The sequence below is a fragment of the Pseudophryne corroboree genome, chromosome 8 (genome assembly GCF_028390025.1).
Source record: "Pseudophryne corroboree isolate aPseCor3 chromosome 8, aPseCor3.hap2, whole genome shotgun sequence".
NCBI lineage: Eukaryota > Metazoa > Chordata > Amphibia > Anura > Myobatrachidae > Pseudophryne > Pseudophryne corroboree.
The window spans coordinates 45,183,721-45,206,401 of record NC_086451.1 but is presented as its reverse complement, the minus strand read 5'-3'; the positions used below and the strand labels follow the sequence as shown (position 1 = coordinate 45,206,401).

General features: G+C 48.6%; 1 protein-coding gene across 1 annotated transcript in view; it reads left to right on the top strand.

Annotated features, from left to right (window-relative positions):
* Window positions 1-22,681, top strand: part of SLC6A8 (solute carrier family 6 member 8) — a 95,352-nt gene that overhangs the window by 2,423 nt on the left and 70,248 nt on the right. The window contains exon 2 of the mRNA XM_063936309.1: window positions 20,510-20,641. Coding sequence (XP_063792379.1) covers window positions 20,510-20,641 — 132 coding nt within the window. The remainder of the gene's footprint in view (window positions 1-20,509; window positions 20,642-22,681) is intronic.

The window sequence follows — 22,681 nt, the reverse complement described above, 5'->3', positions numbered from 1 at the left end:
GCATGATGTCCTTCCTTAAAAGGGGAGGTCTGGCCTCTATAAAAAGCACCAGTGTTATTTTGCTGCGCTGCAGAGAGTCTTGTGGTCCTGACTCATTCTCCCAGGGGTGGAAGGGTTAAGATGCTCCTCTCCAGTTTCTGCAGCTGAATGTCACCACTGTGCGTCCAGCAGTATCTATATCAGCATCCTCTTATGCGCTGCGGGCCTGCGACTTGCTGATGCTCATGCGTTCAGGGCTGGACGGAAATAGACGCAGCAGCGGCGTGTGGTCAGGGAGCGCGACCTCTGCGTCTTAGGTCCGTCTGCTTCTCATCAGCTATATTTAAAGTGGTCACCGCTCACCAGAAAAAGTTAAGGGATCATGCCCTCCGTATAGCCACCCTGGGTATATAGCCACCCATGGGAGAGTGAATGCTAGGAACTGCCAATGCCTTGGGAGGAGGGTGAGATTTACTTGAGTATAATAATGGTGGACAAAGTAGATGCAATATACTGTAACAATGTAACTCGCTGTATACCACACTCGCATGTAACCGTCCTCCTGCAGTATGATAAGGGCACATCTGTCTGCCACAGCTGCACTCTGCAGTAACATGACCTTGACAACAGGTGCGTTTACAATACTTGGCAACATCTGAAAATCATTGCTGGTGAGAATGTGCATGTAAGCTCTTATGCATAATGGGGGTAATTCCAAGTTGATCGCAGCAGGATCTTTGTTAACAATTGGGCAAAACCATGTGCACTGCAGGGGAGGCAGATATAACATGTGCAGAGAGAGTTAGATTTGGGTGGAGTGTGGTCAATCTGCAATCTAATTTGCAGTGTAAAAATAAAGCAGCCAGTATTTACCCTGCACAGAAATAAAATAACCCACCCAAATCTAACTCTTTCTGCACACGTTATATCTGCCCCCCTCTCTCCCCCTCCCCTGCAGTGCACATGGTTTTGCCCAATTGCTATCAAAAATCCTGCTGCGATCAACTTGGAATTACCCCCAATATTACAATCTCAGGATCACATGTTGTTTAATGAATGTTAATGTACAAATGGGCCTAATTACAATTATGTGGCCATGTTACAATTTACTTAGAGAATATCGCCAGAGCACGTGCCTGGAGCGGGAAGAATAGTTTTACCGCTGAAGGGTCTATTCAATGCATTGTCAGATCCTCTCCGACGGAGAGGATCCGACAGTGCAGTATTCGATTAGCGGCCAAATCCAACAGGTTTTGCCTGTTTCCGACAATGCTGATCCGACTTTTTTTGAAGTCAGATCAGCATTGTCGAAAACGGGCCAACGAAATGTAGGAATTGGCCGCTAATTCGACAAAACAAGCAGCTAATCCGTCGATCCATGTGTTTTCTGACAAGTCGGAAAAACGGCAGCTCCATTGAATAGGTCGAATCCTGATTCGCCAAAAAAAAGTCGGAAACTGCCGGCTCTCCGACTTGACGGAAAGTCCGACTTCAATTGAATAGACCCTTTAGTCTTACTGCTTTGCCAAACAGTTTTGGTGTATTTACGCAAGGCGTAAATGCACCATTTACGGATGTGAAGTGGAAATTGTAGTATTGATGGTTTGCAACCCGTGGTCGATAGTTTCGCCATGGATGGTGATTTGATGGTTTTCCCACATTAATGGCAGAGAAGGCAGCAATGTGAGGTTTTCTTGCCTGTCTGGTGCAGGGGAGCAGAGTTTAGGCCAGTCCCTCCCCTTCTCTGATTGGCCTGCCATTTAGGCCCATCCCATTCAGTCCCACCCTCTTCCTTGATTGATCCGCTATCGACAGCAGGAATGCAAATAAGTGTGTGAAACCATTGATGGTTTCTTGTCGATCGTTTAATGCTATCGATGCAAAGCATTCGATGGCCATTCCTACCAGGGTGCCCTGACAATTGTTAAACAGGCTTTCCTGTTTTGAAATTATTTCACTGATTTTTTTTTGTTCCCTGGAACTAGTTAGAAGAATTAAGAATGATACAAAAAAAATAAGATTTTACTTACCGATAAATCTATTTCTCGTAGTCCGTAGTGGATGCTGGGACTCCGTAAGGACCATGGGGAATAGCGGCTCTGCAGGAGACAGGGCACAAGAATAAAAGCTTTAGGATCAGGTGATGTGCACTGGCTCCTCCCCCTATGACCCTCCTCCAAGCCTCAGTTAGGATACTGTGCCCGGACGAGCGTACATAATAAGGAAGGATATTGAATCCCGGGTAAGACTCATACCAGCCACACCAATCACACCGTACAACTCGTGATCTGAACCCAGTTAACAGTATGATAAAACGAAAGGGAGCCTCTGAAAAGATGGCTCACAATAATAACCCGAATTTTTGTAACAATAACTATATACAAGTATTGCAGACAATCCGCACTTGGGATGGGCGCCCAGCATCCACTACGGACTACGAGAAATAGATTTATCGGTAAGTAAAATCTTATTTTCTCTGACGTCCTAGTGGATGCTGGGACTCCGTAAGGACCATGGGGATTATACCAAAGCTCCCAAACGGGCGGGAGAGTGCGGATGACTCTGCAGCACCGAATGAGAGAACTCCAGGTCCTCCTTAGCCAGGGTATCAAATTTGTAGAATTTAGCAAACGTGTTTGCCCCTGACAAAGTAGCTGCTCGGCAAAGTTGTAAAGCCGAGACCCCTCGGGCAGCCGCCCAAGATGAGCCCACTTTCCTTGTGGAATGGGCTTTTACCGATTTTGGCTGTGGCAGGCCTGCCACAGAATGTGCAAGCTGAATTGTACTACAAATCCAACGAGCAATCGTCTGCTTAGAAGCAGGAGCACCCAGTTTGTTGGGTGCATACAGGATAAACAGTGAGTCAGATTTTCTGACTCCAGCCGTCCTGGAAACATATATTTTCAGGGCCCTGACAACGTCAAGCAACTTAGAGTCCTCCAAGCATGTGAGATATTTTAAGTCCACAGTGGTGAGTGGTTCAAACCAATGTGACTTTAGGAAACTCAACACAACATTGAGATCCCAAGGTGCCACTGGAGGCACAAAAGGAGGCTGTATATGCAGTACCCCTTTAACAAATGTCTGAACTTCAGGCACGGAAGCCAGTTCTTTCTGGAAGAAAATCGACAGGGCCGAAATTTGAACCTTAATGGACCCTAATTTTAGGCCCATAGATAGTCCTGTTTGCAGGAAATGGAGGAAACGACCCAGTTGAAATTCCTCTGTAGGGGCCTTCTTGGCCTCACACCACGCAACATATTTTCGCCAAATGCGGTGATAATGTTTTGCGGTTACGTCCTTCCTGGCCTTGACCAGGGTAGGGATGACTTCATCTGGAATGCCTTTTTCCTTCAGGATCCGGCGTTCAACCGCCATGCCGTCAAACGCAGCCGCGGTAAGTCTTGGAACAGACAAGGCCCCTGCTGGAGCAGGTCCTTTCTTAGAGGTAGAGGCCACGGTTCGTCCGTGAGCATCTCTTGAAGTTCCGGGTACCAAGTCCTTCTTGGCCAATCCGGAACCACGAGTATAGTTCTTACTCCTCTCCTTCTTATGATTCTCAGTACTTTTGGTATGAGAGGTAGAGGAGGGAACACATACACTGACTGGTACACCCACGGCGTTACCAGAGCGTCCACCGCTATTGCCTGAGGGTCCCTTGACCTGGCGCAATATCTGTCTAGTTTTTTGTTTAGACGGGACGCCATCATGTCCACCTTTGGTTTTTCCCAACGGTTTACTATCAGGTGGAAGACTTCTGGGTGAAGTCCCCACTCTCCCGGGTGGAGGTCGTGTCTGCTGAGGAAGTCTGCTTCCCAGTTGTCCACTCCCGGAATGAACACTGCTGACAGTGCTATCACATGATTTTTCGCCCAGCGAAGAATCCTTGCAGCTTCTGCCATTGCCCTCCTGCTTCTCGTGCCGCCCTGTCTGTTTACGTGGGCGACTGACGTGATGTTGTCCGATTGGATCAATACCGCCTGACCCTGAAGCAGGGGTTTCGCTTGACTTAGGGCATTGTAAATGGCCCTTAGTTCCAGAATGTTTATATGAAGAGATGTTTCCATGCTTGACCACAAGCCCTGGAAATTTCTTCCCTGTGTGACTGCTCCCCAGCCTCTCAGGCTTGCATCCGTGGTCACCAGGATCCAATCCTGAATGCCAAATCTGTGGCCCTCTAGTAGATGAGCACTCTGCAGCCACCACAGAAGAGACACCCTTGTCCTTGGCGACAGGGTTATCCGCTGATGCATCTGAAGATGCGATCCGGACCATTTGTCCAGTAGATCCCACTGAAAACGTTCTTGCATGGAATCTTCCGAATGGAATCGCTTCGTAAGAAGCCACCATTTTTCCCAGGACCCTCGTGCACTGATGCACTGACACCTGGCCTGGTTTTAGGAGGTTCCTGACTAGCTCGGATAACTCCCTGGCCTTCTCCTCCGGGAGAAACACCTTCTTCTGGACTGTGTCCAGAATCATTCCTAGGAACAGTAGACGTGTCGTTGGAATCAGCTGCGATTTTGGAATATTTAGGATCCACCCGTGCTGACGTAACACTACCTGAGATAGTGCTACTCCGACTTCTAACTGTTCCCTGGACCTTGCCCTTATCAGGAGATCGTCCAAGTAAGGGATAATTAAGATGCCTTTTCTTCGAAGAAGAATCATCATTTCGGCCATTACCTTGGTAAAGACCCGAGGTGCCGTGGACAACCCAAACGGCAGCGTCTGAAACTGATAATGACAGTTTTGTACTACAAACCTGAGGTACCCTTGGTGAGAAGGGTAGATTGGGACGTGGAGATAAGCATCTTTGATGTCCAGAGACACCATATAGTCCCCTTCTTCCAGGTTCGCTATCACCGCTCTGAGTGACTCCATCTTGAATTTGAACCTTTTTATGTAAGTGTTCAAGGATTTCAGATTTAAAATTGGTCTCACCGAGCCGTCCGGCTTCGGTACCACAAACAGCGTGGAATAATACCCCTTTCCCTGTTGTAGGAGGGGTACCTTGATTATCACCTGCTGGGAATACAGCTTGTGAATGGCTTCCAAAACTGCCTCCCTGTCGGAGGGAGACTTTGGTAGAGCAGACTTCAGGAACCGGCGAGGGGGAAACGCCTCGAATTCCAGTTTGTACCCCTGCGACACTACCTGTAGAATCCAGGGGTCCACTTGCGAGTGAGCCCACTGCGCGTTGGAATTCTTGAGACGGGCCCCCACCATGTCTGAGTCTGCTTGTAAAGCCCCAGCGTCATGCTGAAGACTTGGCAGAAGCAGGGGAGGGCTTCTGCTCCTGGGAAGCGGCTGCATGGTGCAGTCTTTTTACTCTTCCTCTGCCCCGGGGCAGAAAAGAGTGGCCTTTTGCTCGCTTGTACTTATGGGAACGAAAGGACTGAGTTTGAAAAGACGGTGTCTTTTTCTGCTGATGTGAAGTGACCTGGGGTAAAAAGGTGGACTTTCCAGCCGTTGCCGTGGCCACCAGGTCCGATAGACCAGCCCCAAATAACTCCTCCCCTTTATACGGAAATACTTCCATATGTCGTTTGGAATCCGCATCCCCTGACCACTGTCGCGTCCATAACGCTCTTCTGGCAGAAATGGACATAGCACTTACTCTTGATGCCAGGGTGCAAATATCCCTCTGTGCATCACGCATATATAGTAATGCATCCTTCAAATGCTCTATAGTTAACAATATATTGTCCCTATCCAGGGTATCAATATTTTTTCAGTCAGGGAATCCGACCACGCGACTCCAGCACTGCACATCCAGGCTGAAGCGATTGCTGGTCGCAGTATAACACCAGTATGTGTGTATATACTTTTTAGGATATTTTCCAGCCTTCTATCAGCTGGTTCTTTGAGGGTGGCCGTATCAGGAGACGGTAACGCTACTTGTTTAGATAAACGTGTGAGCGCCTTATCTACCCTAGGGGGTGTTTCCCAACGCGTCCTAACCTCTGACGGGAAAGGATATAGTGCCAATAATTTATTAGAAATTAGCAGTTTTTTGTCGGGGGAAACCCACGCTTTATCACACACCTCATTTAATTCATCTGACTCAGGAAAAACTATTGGTAGTTTTTTCACACCCCACATAATACCCTTCTTTGTGGTACTTGTAGTGTCAGAAATGTTCAATGCCTCCTTCATTGCCGTGATCATGTAACGTGTGGCCCTACTGGACATTACGTTTGTCTCCTCACCGTCGACACTAGACTCAGTATCTGTGTCTGGGTCTGTGTCGACCCACTGAGGTAACGGGCGTTTTAGGGCCCCTGACGGTGTCTGAGACGCCTGGACAGGCACTAATTGATTTGCCGGCTGTCTCATGTCGTCAACAGTTTTTTGCAAAGTGCTGACATTATCACTTAATTCTTTTAATACGATCATCCAGTCAGGTGTCGACTCCCTAGGGGGTGACATCACTAACCCAGGCAATTGCTCCGCCTCCACATCATTTTCCTCCTCATACATGTCGACACACACGTACCGACACACAGCACACACACCGGGAATGCTCTGATAGAGGACAGAACCCCACTAGCCCTTTGGAGAGACAGAGGGAGAGTCTGCCAGCACACACCAAGCGCTATATATATATACAGGGATAACCTTATATAAGTGTTATTCCCTTATAGCTGCTGTTTATTATTATTAGCTGCCAATAGTGCCCCCCCTTCTCTTTTTTACCCTGATTCTGAAGCAGGACTGCAGGGGAGAGTCAGGGAGCCGTCCTTCCAGCGGAGCTGTGAGGGAAAATGGCGCTTGTGTGCTGAGGAGATAGGCTCCGCCCCTTCACGACGTCCTTATCTCCCGCTCTTTTCTGTAAAAATGGCAGGGGTTAAAATACATCCATATAGCCCAGGAGCTATATGTGATGTATTCTTTTGCCAACCTAAGGTATTATCTGTTTATATTGCGTCTCAGGGCGCCCCCCCCCCAGCGCCCTGCACCCTCAGTGACCGGAGTGTGAAGTGTGCTGAGAGCAATGGCGCACAGCTGCGGTGCTGTGCGCTACCTTAGTCTGAAGACAGGACCGTCTTCTGCCGCCGATTTCACCGGACCTCTTCGCTCTTCTGGCTCTGTAAGGGGGCCGGCGGCGCGGCTCCGGGACCCATCCAGGCTGAACCTGTGATCGTCCCTCTGGAGCTAATGTCCAGTAGCCTAAGAAGCCCAATCCACTATGCACGCAGGTGAGTTCGCTTCTTCTCCCCTTAGTCCCACGATGCAGTGAGCCTGTTGCCAGCAGGACTCACTGAAAATAAAAAACCTAAAATAAACTTTTATTCTAAGCAGCTCAGGAGAGCCACCTAGCCTGCACCCTTCTCGTTCGGGCACAAAAATCTAACTGAGGCTTGGAGGAGGGTCATAGGGGGAGGAGCCAGTGCACACCACCTGATCCTAAAGCTTTTATTCTTGTGCCCTGTCTCCTGCGGAGCCGCTATTCCCCATGGTCCTTACGGAGTCCCAGCATCCACTAGGACGTCAGAGAAATAGGCAGCAGCAGAGCCAGATTAAGGGGGCGGGGGGTAGGAGACCAACCTCCCCCCCCCCCTTCCCCCTTCCTGGCCAGAGCTGCACTGTCCCAGCTCTGATCCTGCTGTGCTGTCTCTCCACTCCACAGCCTCCGCCATCAGGAGCTTTCCTGCTAGCAGCGGATCCTGGAGATTACCAGAATCTCTCCCTGTGCTGCCCCAGAGGAGCGGGGAGGGAGGTGCCGCACATCTGCATGCGGGACATCACACGGCCATCCACAGCGGCCGGAAGATGGGGCTACAGCTCCTCTTCCTTGCACTCTAGGAGGCCGGCCCTACAGCGGTCCCTGGCCCCTGCACAGACTCTGGCGTGGAGGAATGGCAGGATGTGCAGCCTCTGCATTCACCTGCCTGCCTGCAGATACAGTGTTAGGTATTTTAGAGACCCTTTGCTGCTCCACCCTAGCTTTGAGACTCACCAGGCCCAGCACAGCAGTGAGGCGCAGGAAAGGGCGCAGCGCCATAGGGAGAAGAGGGAGAGCATAGTCTCAGGGTGCGTGCATCGTTCAGTAACCAGCCTCGTGGGGAGGAGGCAAGGTACCAAGCGGGCACACCCGGGGGGGGGGGGAGTTTGCTGACCAGAGGGGGGCCTGGGTGCGGAGTGGGGTGTGTGGGGGGGGGGGTTAGCAACATATTATGTCATAAATTCTGTAGCTCAGCCAAGGATAATTTATGAAATAGGTGTGAAAGGCAGCATTAAAACAATAAATAAGTAAATATGTGTCTGCCACTGATTTATGAGTTTCCTGCATGGAATGTTATGGTCACAGGAGTACAAATGAGTAGTAGCCTTGCTTAAGCAAGCACATATTGGCTTTTGCTGTCAAATTCGCAGGAGAAAGACCATAAAAGAGATGATTTATAATGGCTATAGGCATACTGCAGTATGGGTAACTTCCAGTGAGGACTGGAATTATGTAAATTATTAAGGGGCCTCTTTATCGATTGATATTTGCAGGGGGTTACCCACAAATATTAAGGATCCCCTAGATGTGACATGGAGGGATTACAGAAGGAATCTCCAATATCTGCCACGGTCCTTCCATTCCGGCTGCAAAGAGCTTTCTATGGGGACTGCTATACAGTTGGATTTACCCAACTTCCGAATGACCGACATCTGGAGTTGTCGTTAGCCTGTTGTAGTCTATGGGCTTCTGTAATGGGTCCCGCACTGATGTATACGCCGGGCGTGCATGCACAGTAAGTCCACAGACGCCGAACCAGAAAGCAGAGTGGTAGCCTAAGAAAATGTATAATTCTTCTTTCAATCCCGGGATTCGTCATTGACACGTCAGACACCATGACACATGACCGCTTGGCTGGGCACTGATGTGCTGCAGTCCTCAATTTATGTGAGTGGGCGTGGATGAAGGTGCAGGCTGGCGTGGGACTGGGCATCATGACCTCTGACATCACAAAGCTGCACAGTTGGGTAGCCAGGCGGCATCTGAACCGAGTGCCGCTGTTGCTCAGCACTGCCCGGCACAAAAACAAAAAATGCGCACGTGCAAATGAATCCCATAATCCTGCGATTGGAGGCTCCAATCCTGGGATTGAAATCCCAGCAATGTTGGGCCAAAATTCCGGGATCCCACCGATCCTGATCCCGGGATTGGCCACCTTAGTTTTAGAGCTGCATGCCCGCTATGACGCTAGGAGAAAAGCCTGCTGTTTCTCTGTACATCGTCAGAGCTGTATATTATTCCCAATCAGTGTCGGACTGGGACATGAAAGGCCCACCAGGGGGATGCAGTGGTATGGGCCAATGCTTAGGGTTGTGGCCAGCCTACAGAAGGGGTGTGGCCAGCCTCCACAGAGGCTTGAAATACACAATTGTCTTGTCCAGTGTAATGTAACATATCTACCATGTATAATACAGGTGCACAGTCTGGAGCCTGATCCCTAGAGGAAGGAGTGGGCACTCAGGCAGTGGGGCCTACCGGTGGTTTCCCTGGTACCCCTGTGGGCCAGTCCGACCCTGTTCCCAATCACAGTATGGAATCCATCACACTAGCTGTGTTATTCACGTATCCTGCCTAGCAGAACTAACATGAGTTATTCATTAACTGGTGAAATCTTACAACTTGCACATGAAGTTAGATAAGAAGGAAAGACAGTTCTGAGTCATGAGTCACCTTGGTTGATGTATGTGGGAATTTTAAAGCATGAGGCATCTGGATGTGTCGGTGGGAGCAAAATTCAACATGAATTGTTGATAACTACATGGGCACAGGCGTTACATTTGTTTAGAAGCTGTAAACTGCCAAAAAGGGACAGCAAGATTCCTTATAAACTGATTAGCAAACGCCAAACTGTACACCGTGGGCAGTAGCGGATCTTGCCACGGGCAATCAGGACTTTTGCCCGGGGCGCCGCCTTCCGGTGGGCGCCGGCGCCATCTGGAGGGCGCCGCACCATGACAAGATCCGCTACTGTGCCCCCCGCTGCCACTGTGTCCCCCGCTGTGAAGGGAACTAGACGCTACCCATCTAGTTTCCCTTCGTGGAGAGGACCTTTGCTGTGCGGTGCGCGATGACGTCATCGCACACCGCACAGCATTGTGGGACTGGTACAGACGCCAGGGGTCATAATTGACCTCTGATAATGTCGATATTATCTTAAACCATAAAGCTATACCTCTAGATACACTTTTACCGTGGAGCCGCTATGGCCGCTAGACTAAATACACGCGCTACGCACTTTGTACGCTATTTGCGTACGGAGTCCCGTACGTGGTACGTACTTGGCGTACACACGCCGCGCTGAGTGTACAGAGTACGCACAGCACGCGCACACACAATTGATAACCTTTAAACCTTATTAGTAATACAATGTAATAATATGGTTACACTTTAAACCTTTATGCAGCAAAGCACTGCAAGGATGTTATACCTTAAACCTTAAGTAGCGCTGACGGTATAAAGTACCCGCAGTGCGTACACCTTATCAATACTTATAAACCTTATACAGTTAAATACGCTTTAAACCCTAGCAGGGAAAGGAGGACACAACACCGATATGTAGTTGAACCACAGGGTTCTAAGGCCACAGTGGATTATTTCAAAAGGGATAACAGTACAAATCATACACTACAGGCTAACAAGATAAATCTAAAACAGAATAATGGCTACAGTCAATGTACATACGTGAGAATGTTCGCAAGCGCAACCTGGACCAGTCCTCCGCTTATCAGGTAGAAAGCGTTCAGAGTCTTCTGACCGGCCAGGCAACAACGGGCTTTTTATACACAACTTACATACACAATACAATGGTCACTGTAATCTCATTGTCCATTGGACGCAGAGGTGCATCTTTACATTACAGGAGAGGTCATAGGTTGATTTGAAAAGGTGGGCGATGTCTTTCTCAACTGCTCTTGGGGGTGGTATCCTCTGGATTCCCGCCGCATACATAAGGGCCCTCATTCCGAGTTGTTCGCTCGGTATTTTTCATTGCATCGCAATGAAAATCCGCTTAGTACGCATGCGCAATGTTCGCACTGCGACTGCGCCAAGTAACTTTGCTATGTAGAAAGTAATTTTACTCACGGCTTTATCATCGCTCCGGCGATCGTAATGTGATTGACAGGAAATGGGTGTTACTGGGCGGAAACACGGCGTTTCAGGGGCGTGTGGCTGAAAACGCTACCGTTTCCGGAAAAAACGCAGGAGTGGCCGGAGAAACGGTGGGAGTGCCTGGGCGAACGCTGGGTGTGTTTGTGACGTCAACCAGGAACGACAAGCACTGAACTGATCGCACAGGCAGAGTAAGTCTGAAGCTACTCTGAAACTGCTAAGTAGTTAGTAATCGCAATATTGCGAATACATCGGTCGCAATTTTAAGAAGCTAAGATTCACTCCCAGTAGGCGGCGGCTTAGCGTGTGTAACTCTGCTAAATTCGCCTTGCGACCGATCAACTCGGAATGAGGGCCAATATACAGTAAATACAGTCTATATCTATATCTATATTCTACTTCTGCACATAACTATACGCTGGAACATGCGTTCTTTCTCTAACCAATACCGGAATGTTACCCTTAAAATACCCTACAGCTGGATACTAGACATCACCTTCTAACCTTTATCTGACCCTTCCTATCATGCAAAGGCGAATCCCTTAGTCCTGGAACTGTTTAAACTGTTGATACTCGCTGATGTGGTGCAAGGGAGCTATATCTAAAATGTACACTATTTGGGTTAAATATGTAATGTTCTAATAACCCTCTATGCGCTCACAAACTCCGCCGTAAATACCCATACCACGCGCAGGAACGCGGTAGCGATCATACGCAAATTGCGGATATGTGCACGCACGGCGGAATAAGTGCACGCGCAGCGGGCATGTGTAAGGGGTTAGTACATGGTGTATGCATTACAATATTTTTCGACTTTGACACCTATGTGCTATGGGAGAGACGTCATGACGTCTCTCCCATAGATCCGAGGAGAGGAGCGGCGCCTGCGGAGGTCTGCAGCGGTCGGGAATCAGGAGCGGGGATAGTATTTCTTTCTTTCTTTATTTTTTCTTTCAACGGCGCTACTCTACAGGGGGCACAAATGGGGGTGTAACTGACCACGCCCCCATAGGAAGCCACGCCCCTATTTTTTTGCCTGGGGCGCAACAAGGGCTAGAACCGGCCCTGACCGTGGGGGTAATTCAGACCTGATCGCTAGGCTGCGTTTTTTGCAGCTCTGAGATCATGTCTGAACTGCGCATGCGTATGCACCGCAATGCATAGGCGCGTCGCATGGGTACAAAGCGGATCGCCGCTCAGCGATGGGTTTGCGCGAAGAATACATTCACACAGGCGATCGCAAGGAAATTGACAGGAAGAGGGCGTTTATGGGTGTCAACTGACTGTTTTCTGGGAGTGTCTGGAAAAACGCAGGCGTTGCCAAGCGTTTGCAGGGCGGGTGTCTGATGTCAATTCCGGACCCGGACAGGCTGAAGTGATGGCAGCGGCTGAGTAAGTCCTGGGCTACTCAGAAACTGCACAAGATCTTTTTGTACCGCTCGGCTGCACAGCTAAAATACACTCCCGGTGGGCGGCGACTATGCAAACGCAGGACTGCAAAAAACAGCTAGCGAGCGAACAGTTCTGAATTACCCCTCCAAATGCACTAGAAGGAATGAGGGGCCAGCAGTTATGTGGTTCATAACTCAAGGAGCTGTGATGCCCACCCAACACCTGGTACACAATGGAGCAGCTATTTTGTGGGCTGAGCCAATGTCACAGTTGCAACCTCCTAACATTTTGGCGTTGGGGAAAGGGTTGGTGTCAAGGGGACGTGCCAGCATGGCAGTTCATTAACATACCTCCCAACATTCTTCCTCATGAAAGAGGTACACGCGCTGCGAAGCCACGCCCGCTCATAAAATGGGTATGTGGCCTATGAAGGGGGAGTGGCTTCGTGGAGGACCCGCAATAGCGAGCCACGCCCCTATTTTCGTCAGTGAGGGGGCATGCCCAGCGCTCCGTGAGCTGCTGGCATGCCCCCTCTCCTCCGGTCTCCACTGAATAGACAATGCGCACAGCGTCTATTCACCTCTTAGCAGAGCAACGAGTGCAGGATCCTCCCAACTGCCCCCCCCCCTCCCGACACTGCGGCCGCGGGTGGGACAGCGGGACAGTCCCAACAAAAAACGGACTGTCCCGCGAAAATCGGCACAGTTGGGAGGTATGCATTAATGTGGTTTGATGATGCACTTTGTGTCATTAGCCCACCTCTCTGTAAGCACTACGTGGACAGGGAAGTTTAAGTACCTGCTGCAGTCCCTCCATTTCCCACAGCAAAGCAGACCTGAGAGGTTTCTTTGGGGCATGCAGTGCAGTCATATTTATACCCCTTTTACACTCACACAGCCGGGACACTTCCGGGATGCATTCCCGGGACTGACCCCTTTCACACTGCACTAAGACCTGGGATCGACTCGGGACAGCCCCATTTACACTGATCCCGGGATATCCCTGCAAATGCCTTCCCTAATGCCTGGAAACTCATACATGGGGTGGTCTTCAGTATGCCGGCTGTCGGGATCCCGGCGCACAGTATACCGGTGCCGGAATCCCGACAGCCGGCATACAGACACTTATTCTCCCTTGTGGGGGTCCACGACCCCCCTGGAGGGAGAATAAAATACTGTGCCCGCAGCGTGGCGAGCGCCACGAGCCTGCAAGGGGCTCATTTGCGCTCGCCACGCTGTCGGTATGCCGGCGGTCGGGCTCCCGGCGCCGGTATGCTGGTCACCGGGAGCCCGACCGCCGGCATACCATACTACACCCTCATACATGGTATCAAAGGCTGGCACAAGGTGTGTGTGTGTGTGTGTGTGTGTGTGTGTGTGTGTGTGTGTGTGTGTGTGTGTGTGTGTGTGTGTGAGATAGCCACGCCCCCAGACATGCCCCCTAACTCGGGCCACTCAGCTCTTCTAGGAACAGTCTAATGACATGGCGGCGCTGTATTGGGGCACCCGCAGATGTCACAGGCCTGTCCCCGGGTGCACAGCCAGGATCTGGTATGCCAACCCTGGTATAGTCACTGATTATTCATCTCACGCTGGCATGCTTCCAGAACGCTCTCCTGGGCTCTGAAAGATGACATCATCTTTTCTGAGCCCAAGAAAGCTCCAATCCGAGGCCTATTAACAGTCTCGGGTAGTGAATCCCGGGACGGGCCCTTTCACACTACACAGCTTCTCTGGACGGTCCCGGATTCAACCCTGGTCGAGACCTGGGATGAAATTGTCCCTGTACCCTTTCACACTGAGCAATATCCCGGGATATTTTTGCGAGTGTAAAAGGGGTATAAGCCATCTCTGTTTGTCTCAGCAGCTAACGCTATCTGGAGACTGTAGCTGTCATAGCCTATGGGCTACACTTTGCAAAATTTACTGGGAGAGGGTTCCTCCAGATCCCTACCCAGCAGTGGCTGGCGCACAAGCGTGGTCAGGGTCCGGTTAGAAGAGTGAAGAGACTGCTGACGTGGTCTCTTCCATCGGAGCACACCACAGGGACACGAGTGGCAGTATCACATTTGGGAGGTATAATTGCTAATATCGCGCCCAGCTCACACTGCAGAAGTAATTATTGATAAATGGGTCCCTATGTATGTTACCTATTGATAGATATTGTCACTGGGATTGTGAAACCCAATGCATAGTGTCATCACATACAGTAAATAGCGCACCTGTGGGGCTGGTGCATGTGACTTACCGACACTGTCCAAAGGTTTCTTACGGGAACATTCATAACCAATGAAAGCTGAGCAATATTAGATGCAATCTCTTGAATTTATCTGACGTCTGATCTTTAACATGTATATACAGTATATATATATATATATATATATATATATATATATATATACAGTATATGATGCCTCCAGGACGCTGCTCTTAAGATGGGGATGGTGTCGCAATAGTCTGCAGTATATCGTACAGAGTTGCATTGGGATATTAAGAGAACACTAAATACTGTGTTTTATCTGAAGGTCAGGGTGCAGAACATTTACATTTTACAGTTTATTATCTTCCGAGCTTATACTGTTTGTAATGTGCTGAATGTACAGATGGGGCCATCTTTAACTTGGCCTTTAATAGGATTAATTGAGCCAGGGCAGTCAGACTTAATCCCCTGTTGTAATGACTTAATCCCCTGATGAATTGTTCTCTCTATATTGTATTGTTTCCTAGAAAAATAGATGAAGGGTTTATGCTAATAAACCATGGTGTGCCTAAGCGCAGCAGAGGAGCCAAGATACGCATAACTCCATCTGTACCTGGATAAGAACTGTGTATATTCACAGCTTGCCCCTCCACATCTCCTACACCGTGGCACTGCTTAGATGGATCACTTTTGGCCAGTCAAGTTCTGCTGACACGGTTGGGGTGAGGGTCACTTTGTCAAGTGTGAGTCTTGGGAGGGTGCCACAATCGGGTGTAGTATGGTATGCCGGCGGTCGGGCTCCCGGCGACCAGCATACCGGCGCCGGGAGGCTGACCGCCGGCATACCGACAGTGTGGTGAGCGCAAATGAGCCCCTTGCGGGCTCGCTACGCTCGCCACGCTATTTTATTCTCCCTCCAGGTGGGTCGCGGACCCCACGAGGGAGAATAAGTGTCGGTATGCCGGCTGTCGGGATTCCGGCGCCGGTATACTGTGCGCCGGGATCCCGACAGCCGGCATACTGAAGACCAGCCCCACAATCTAGTGTATACCAAACCAATGGCTGCAGAAATAAAAGGCAGCCAGTAGTAATGGGTCTACAGTAGAACGGTGCCAGAACTGCTAGTGGCTGCATACAACTTTTACTCAGATCGACAAACATATTGTTGGGAGAGCTGCATACACTCCCGGCACTAGGACCCAGGGAGGTGCGACCTCCAACCTGATGTGCTACTGCACATGTGCATACTGCAGCCCTCTTTACAGTATTAGAGTGTCACAGTACTATACACATATGCAGTACTTGGATCATGAGGTGAGACACCTATTAGCTGTAATACCCTGCGTTTGATACCACTACTGTTACCCCCTACTTTACCCCAGTGTTCCAGAAGTACCCTATACAAGCTGCTTACCAATAAGCCAGGCAACCTGGATAAGGTCTCTCTGTGTGGACTAACAGTAATTGCCCACCATTCCAATAGGCATTATCTACACATCTGTATAGTATGTAGTCACCCTATCTGTTCACTTCAACTCCTTCTTCCAAAACTGTTGTAATATTGATATATACTTGCATTAATTGTATAGATAGGTAGTCACAATTAGCCTGGGGCGTTTTAACAGAGGAGGGGGCCCATGTGCAGACTCCAGGTGGGCTCCTACTATCCACGGCGCAGTAGGCATAGTCTACTGCGCATACACAGGTCTCCGGAAACATGGTGCCCACCATGTTCCGGAGACTAATTTCACTACTGCTCATGTGAGGCAGCCATTTTATAAATCTCTTTTGTTGTATTTTTCACTTACAAAAAAAAACCCTGTATTTTTCAGTTTTACTGAATATCATAAAATAGTAATAAAACCCTAATATAAAAGAGTAATAATGCTCTAATTGTAAAGCGCAACGGAATATGCTGCGCTAAATAATAAATAAATAAAACCCCATATAATTTGCTGCTGGTGAGCTGGAAGGGTTACAGGGAAGAGGGAACTGCTACTCTTCCTTCTCCAATGCAATGAGGAGGGGGCACGGTATGGGATCACGCCGCACGGAATGCCGACTGTCACTATCCCAACATCGGCATCCCATGCGCCAAAATGCCTGCAAAGGGGGGCAAGTGCATTGAGGCCCCTTGCGGGCACACTGTGCTCGCCACGCTGTGGGTATGGTGGCTTGCTTCACTCGCCACATGCTCTATTCTCCCTCTATGGGTGTCGTGGACACCCACTGAGGGAGAATTACCTACCTTGCCGGTATTCCAACAGCGGGATAGTACCCCTGTCGGGATTCCGGTGTAGGTATTGCGCCCGCCGAGATCCCGGCGGGCAGTACTTTAACCGCATACCCATTGTAGTATAGGAAGTTCTGAATTAGGAGTACAAATGCTTATTGAGGAATCATGGTGCTGATCACTGATAGGGTTGTGAAGCTAGGAGATGTTCTGCATCTAGAGTGCGTGCGCGTGCTACTGTATATTGTCTTCTGGGGCCCCGTAACGGAAAGGGAACCATCAACAACACTAAAGAGGAATGAAAGTCAAGCAGATGGGACAGCTTTGACCTATTTCTGGACCTCCTTCTCCTCTTCCTTGCAACTTCCCATGGGAGCAGCTCTGTGGCTAAAATTCCACAGAATCCCAAAAGGGTGGGTCTCCTTTAATTATAACATATATACAATAACAGGGCTTTGAGGAAGGGTGGCTTGTGCCCTGCTGCCATCGGCCAGGGCACAAGCCAAGGAGTCACTACAGCCCCTTTCCCACCTTGTTAGGTGACACCCTGGCATAGAAAGCTGAAGGGCACATCTTTCTGATGCCTCTGGCATCCTTCTGCCTGGCCTGCTCTGCTCCGCCAGTGCTTGCTGTGCTCCTTGGCACTTGTTACGTGCATAGTGGGGGCAGTGAGTGCCAGCCCGGGGCACCTCTCTGTGCCCTGCTGCGGCAGTGTACAGAAACTAAGGGGTCTATGTATTAAGCCTTGGAGAGAAAGTGGGCAGAGATAAAGTACCAGTCAATCTTTTTTTGTGTGTATTTTTCTCAAACGCAAGAAATACATTGTGCACCCCCCCTGATTTGTCAGTGTGTACCTGCCTACGGGTGCCACATGGCTCATGTGATCCTTGGTGGAACCCTAGAGATGAGAATCCCACCCTGGTATGTACAGTAGATAGTGAAATGGGTTTATTTTTTCTTATCAATCTAAATTGAAACCTTCCCAACCCCGAGTGCTGAATCTGAATCCGTCTTTCTTTGCTTACGAATCATCCATCCAGTGGCGTATTTATATTTTATAATGGGTGCAGTGTGTGCATTGCACACGGGGCCCTGGCTCCAGAGGGGGCCCACACCACACACACTGCACCCATTTCTTCTATATACTTACCTTTCTGGTGTACGGGTGTGGGTCCCCACCTCTCCCGAGTCCCGTAGCCGGCAGCCGCAGCAGCGCTGTTAGTGCTCTGTCTAAGCACTAGAGACTCTGGCACAGTGCCAGACTCTACAGCGTATGCGCAGGTCTCTGAAAAAAATGGCCGCCGCGCCATTAGAACAATCAGTCAGGTAGAGGGCAGAAAAGCCATTTTACCGGGGTTCCAGCTTGGCAAACCCATTCTATCTTTATGGGTTGAACTATATTTAGTCTGAAGGTCATCCCTGCTCTTTTGCTGGGCCGTGGACCAATCAGATCCTGGGGGCGGGGCTTTGTGGGTGCATCAGGGGGTGAAGCTAAGCTACGTGTCCCGACACCAACTTGGGGGAAGGAAGGGGGGGGGGGGGGGGGACCATCGGGGTGTGGGGAGCTCTGTACCATTGCATTGGTTTTCCACAATCAATGACAAGACTATTTAACAGTGCCATTAAACCATCGATGGTTCACAACCATCAATGGACGATGGTCAACACTAATTTTTTGCCAAGAAAACTTGTACTTATCAACTTTCGAGCTAAATTCAATATTTGACTGTTTTGGGGACTTTGTTTAATGGCGTACACCTAAAGAATGTGTCACCCTAGTGCCAGAATGTAAAGGTCCCTTCTCTGAGGAAGGCGGTGCTGACATTACCTCATTCATTACAGCATGCAGACGTTGCCCTTTGACCTTCTGCAGTAATGACAGCCAGGCCCTGTTCTCACTATACGCTCCCACTGCCCGTACCAAGGTCATTTATCCTGACGTCCTAAGCCTCTGAGTCCTCTTATAAATCAAACTGCAGCTCACTGGATACACTATAATCACAAATTCAAACATCTCCCTGACCATGGCTATGACCAACATGAGTATTGCAAAGTCTCCTGGCTGATAAAAACCAAAAAAAACCAAGCAACAGCAGATTTATGAAAGGAAATAATCCACTGGGCTCAGTGTTTATCTTGAAGGGGACTTGAAAAAAAATAAATTGGTTGGTCTTCAAACCTTTGGATATATTTAGTAGAGGTAGATTTACAGATGGTAAAATTGATAGGTAAAGATTGCCCCCATGACAAGAGAGTAGCTATCACATACCCTCCGACATTTTACACATAAAAATCGGTACAAATTCTGAAAGGGGGCGTGGTCACGAGGAAAGGGGGTGTGACCACACACCCCTTTCCTATACTTTCAATGGAAGTTTGGAGAGTAAAAAATCGGTACAGACCATAAAAAAAAAAGGTACTGTACCTGCCAAAAAGGTACAGTTGAAGGGTATGCTACCATAGGTGCAGGGAGAGCAGCTGCTATGGGGCCCTCAGCTGAGAGGGGCCACCTTCCCTGTCACAGTTACATGTGTTATATACAAGGGCATAGCTACCATAGGTGCAGGGAGTGCAGCTGCTATGGGGCCCAGAGCTGAGGGGGCCCACCTTCCCTGTCACAGTTACATGTGTTAAATAAATTTTTCACCATTGAATGGTACATAGGGGCCCTTATATCTAGTTATGCCCTGCCCTGGAACCTCTCATTGTAATGTGATAGAAAATGAACTGGAGGGCATTATAATGGGGGCATAATATGAACTGAGGCACTGTAATGTGACATAATATGAACTGGGTACACTGTATGACAAAATGTGAATTAGGAGTACTGTGTGGCATAATGTGTACTAGGGGCCCTACAATGTGACATAACGCGAACTAGGGGACTAATATAGTTCAGAAAATGAACTAGGGCACTACTATGGAGCATAAAATTAAGTAGGGCAGCATTGTGGTGCATAAAATGAACAAAGGCAGTACTATGGGTCATAAAATGAACTAGGGCATCATTATGGGGCATAAAATGTGCTAAGGCAGTAATATGGAGCAATACAATGAACTAGGGCACTATTATGGGGCATACATTTAACAACTTATGCACTTTGCAGAGAGGTGTCTCTCTAGAAGCATTGGGGCAGGAGCCTTCAAAATGTTGGGCCCACAAAGTTCTGGCTACGGCCCTGACTGTATATTACCCGCATGACAAGTGTCACCAAGAAATGTGCAGAGAGAGAGAGAGAGAGAGACAGATGTTGATGGTTAATTGATGATTGTAGAGGAAATTTCACCCTTCATACATTTTAAATGTGTAACCATAGATTGGATCTTAGATTTGTGATATGTATAGCTCATACTTACCTACTCTCCTGGCATTTGTGGGAGACTCCTGATTTTTCTTGTAGTCTCCCACAGCCCCGGAAGAGTGGGTACCCTTCCACATCCCACCCGCGTCCTGGGGAAGTGGACAGAATTGGCAGATAATGCCGGAAACTGTGGGTCAAAATGGAGGGGGTGGGGCTAAGATTATGCAAATCTGCCAATATTTTTGCTGAATGAAACATCTTCTAATGTCTGTTGTCTCTCTATAGGTGTCTTTCTCATTCCCTATGTCCTGATCGCCATCTTTGGTGGAATTCCCATTTTTTTCCTGGAAATAGCGCTGGGACAGTTTATGAAAGCCGGAAGTATTGCTGTGTGGAACATAGCTCCTCTTTTCCAAGGTCAGTACATTTATTAACTCATCTTCAGTTCTGAAGTACTGGGAATTATTAATCTGGTGTGAAGGCAATTAGCATACATTTGCCAAAACCCAACTGATCCCAAAAAAGTCCCTAAGGGACAAAGGGGGTCTATTTACTGAGAATTGGATAGAGATAAAGTAGACGGAGATCCACTTTATCTCTCTCCAAGGTTTAGTAAATAGACCCCAAAATTGTTGCAGACTCTTCTGAAAGCAGATGGGTTATGGCAGAGGCAAAGTCACACACAGGAAGGGTACAGACAATTTTAGGAAGGGGTTCTTTGAAAGTATCCTTATGGTCCATATGGTCATCTCTCATATTAGTCGGGACCGAGGCCTTGCCCTTTACTAATGATGTTGGGAGAGTTGGGATGGATCAAGAGCCTCACTGTAATTTCTACCCATTCTGATACATAATACATTCCAGTAGAGGTATATACCTATTGGTAAATATAGGACGCAGCTACATTAGGCAAATGACAAGAGTCCCAGGTGATCCCTCCCAGGTGCACCACTGTATAGGAGAAGTGCCCGGTGCAACATGCACTATGGGAAAGCCCTTTAAATATTTGAGACAGGCTGACAAGGTAGAAGAAAGTTAATTGCTAGAATAAGAATTAAAAGTCTTTTACTTGCATGTAGCTATAGTGGATACTGGGTGAGCCATTGCTATGGGGCATAGAGGCTTAGGGGGCACTGGGCCCAGATCTGTAGTTGCATATCAAATTCTCGGATTTATCTTCTAAGCTATTAGGTCTGTGCTGTTGCCCGGGATCAATGGGGTGACATTCTATTGTCAGTGAAAGGTGTGTCGTGGATTCTTTAATGCAAAGGGAGACTATAATATGGCATAATCTGAGCTGTGCACTGTAATGTGACATAATCTGACCTGCTCATTGTAAACTGGTATAATATGAATTAGAGAGGACTGTCATGCTACATAATAAGAATGTGGGCATTTTAATGTGGCACAATATGAGCTGAGGGCACTATAATGTGGCATAATATAAACTGTGGACACTGGCATAATGTGAATTGTGGAGACTGTGTTGCATAATGTACACTGGCAGCCCTGCAATGTGACATAATGGGACCTACTATGCACTACTACGGTCCTTTAAATAAAGTAGGTCACTACTATGGGGCATAGCATTAACTACGGCAATACTATGGGGCATAACATCAACTATGGCACTACTGTGGGGCATAGCATTAACTAAGGCACTACTATGGGGCCTAGCATTAAATAAGGCACTACTGTGGGGCATAGCATTAACTATGGCACTACTATGAGGCATAACATCAATTACGGCACTACTATGGGGCATAGCATTAACTAAGGCACTACTATGGGGGCATAACATTAACTAAGGCACTACTATGGGGCATAACATTAACTACGGCACTACTATGGGGCATAGCATTAACTAAGGCACTACTATGGGGCATAACATTAACTAAGGCACTACTATGGGGCATAGGGGGTGATTCAGACCTGATTGCACGCTAGCTTTTTTCACTGTGCTGCAATCAGGTCAGAACTGCGCATGTGTATGCACATCAATGCACAGGCGCATTGCTCGGCTACAAATCGGATCGTTGCTGGGCGATGGGTTTTACGAAGAATCCATTTGCACAGCCGATCGCAAGGAGATTTTGACAGGAAGAAGGCGTTTCTGTGTGTCAACTGACCGTTTTTTGGGAGTGGTGGGAAAAACGCAGGCGTGTCCTAGCGTTTGCAGGGCGGGTGTCTGACGTCAATTCCGGTCTTGAACAGGCTGAAGTGATCACAGCGGCTGAGTAAGTCCACAAACTCTTTTTGTACCACTCGGCTGCACAAGCGATCGCCCACTTGCAAAGCTAAAATACACTCCCCTGTAGGCGGCGACTATCTGATTGCAGCGCTGCAAAAAATAGCTAGCAAGCGATCAGGTCTGAATTACCCCCATAGCATTAAGTAAGGCACTACTATGGGGCATACCATTAACTAAGGTACTACTGTGGCTTAGAAAATGAACTA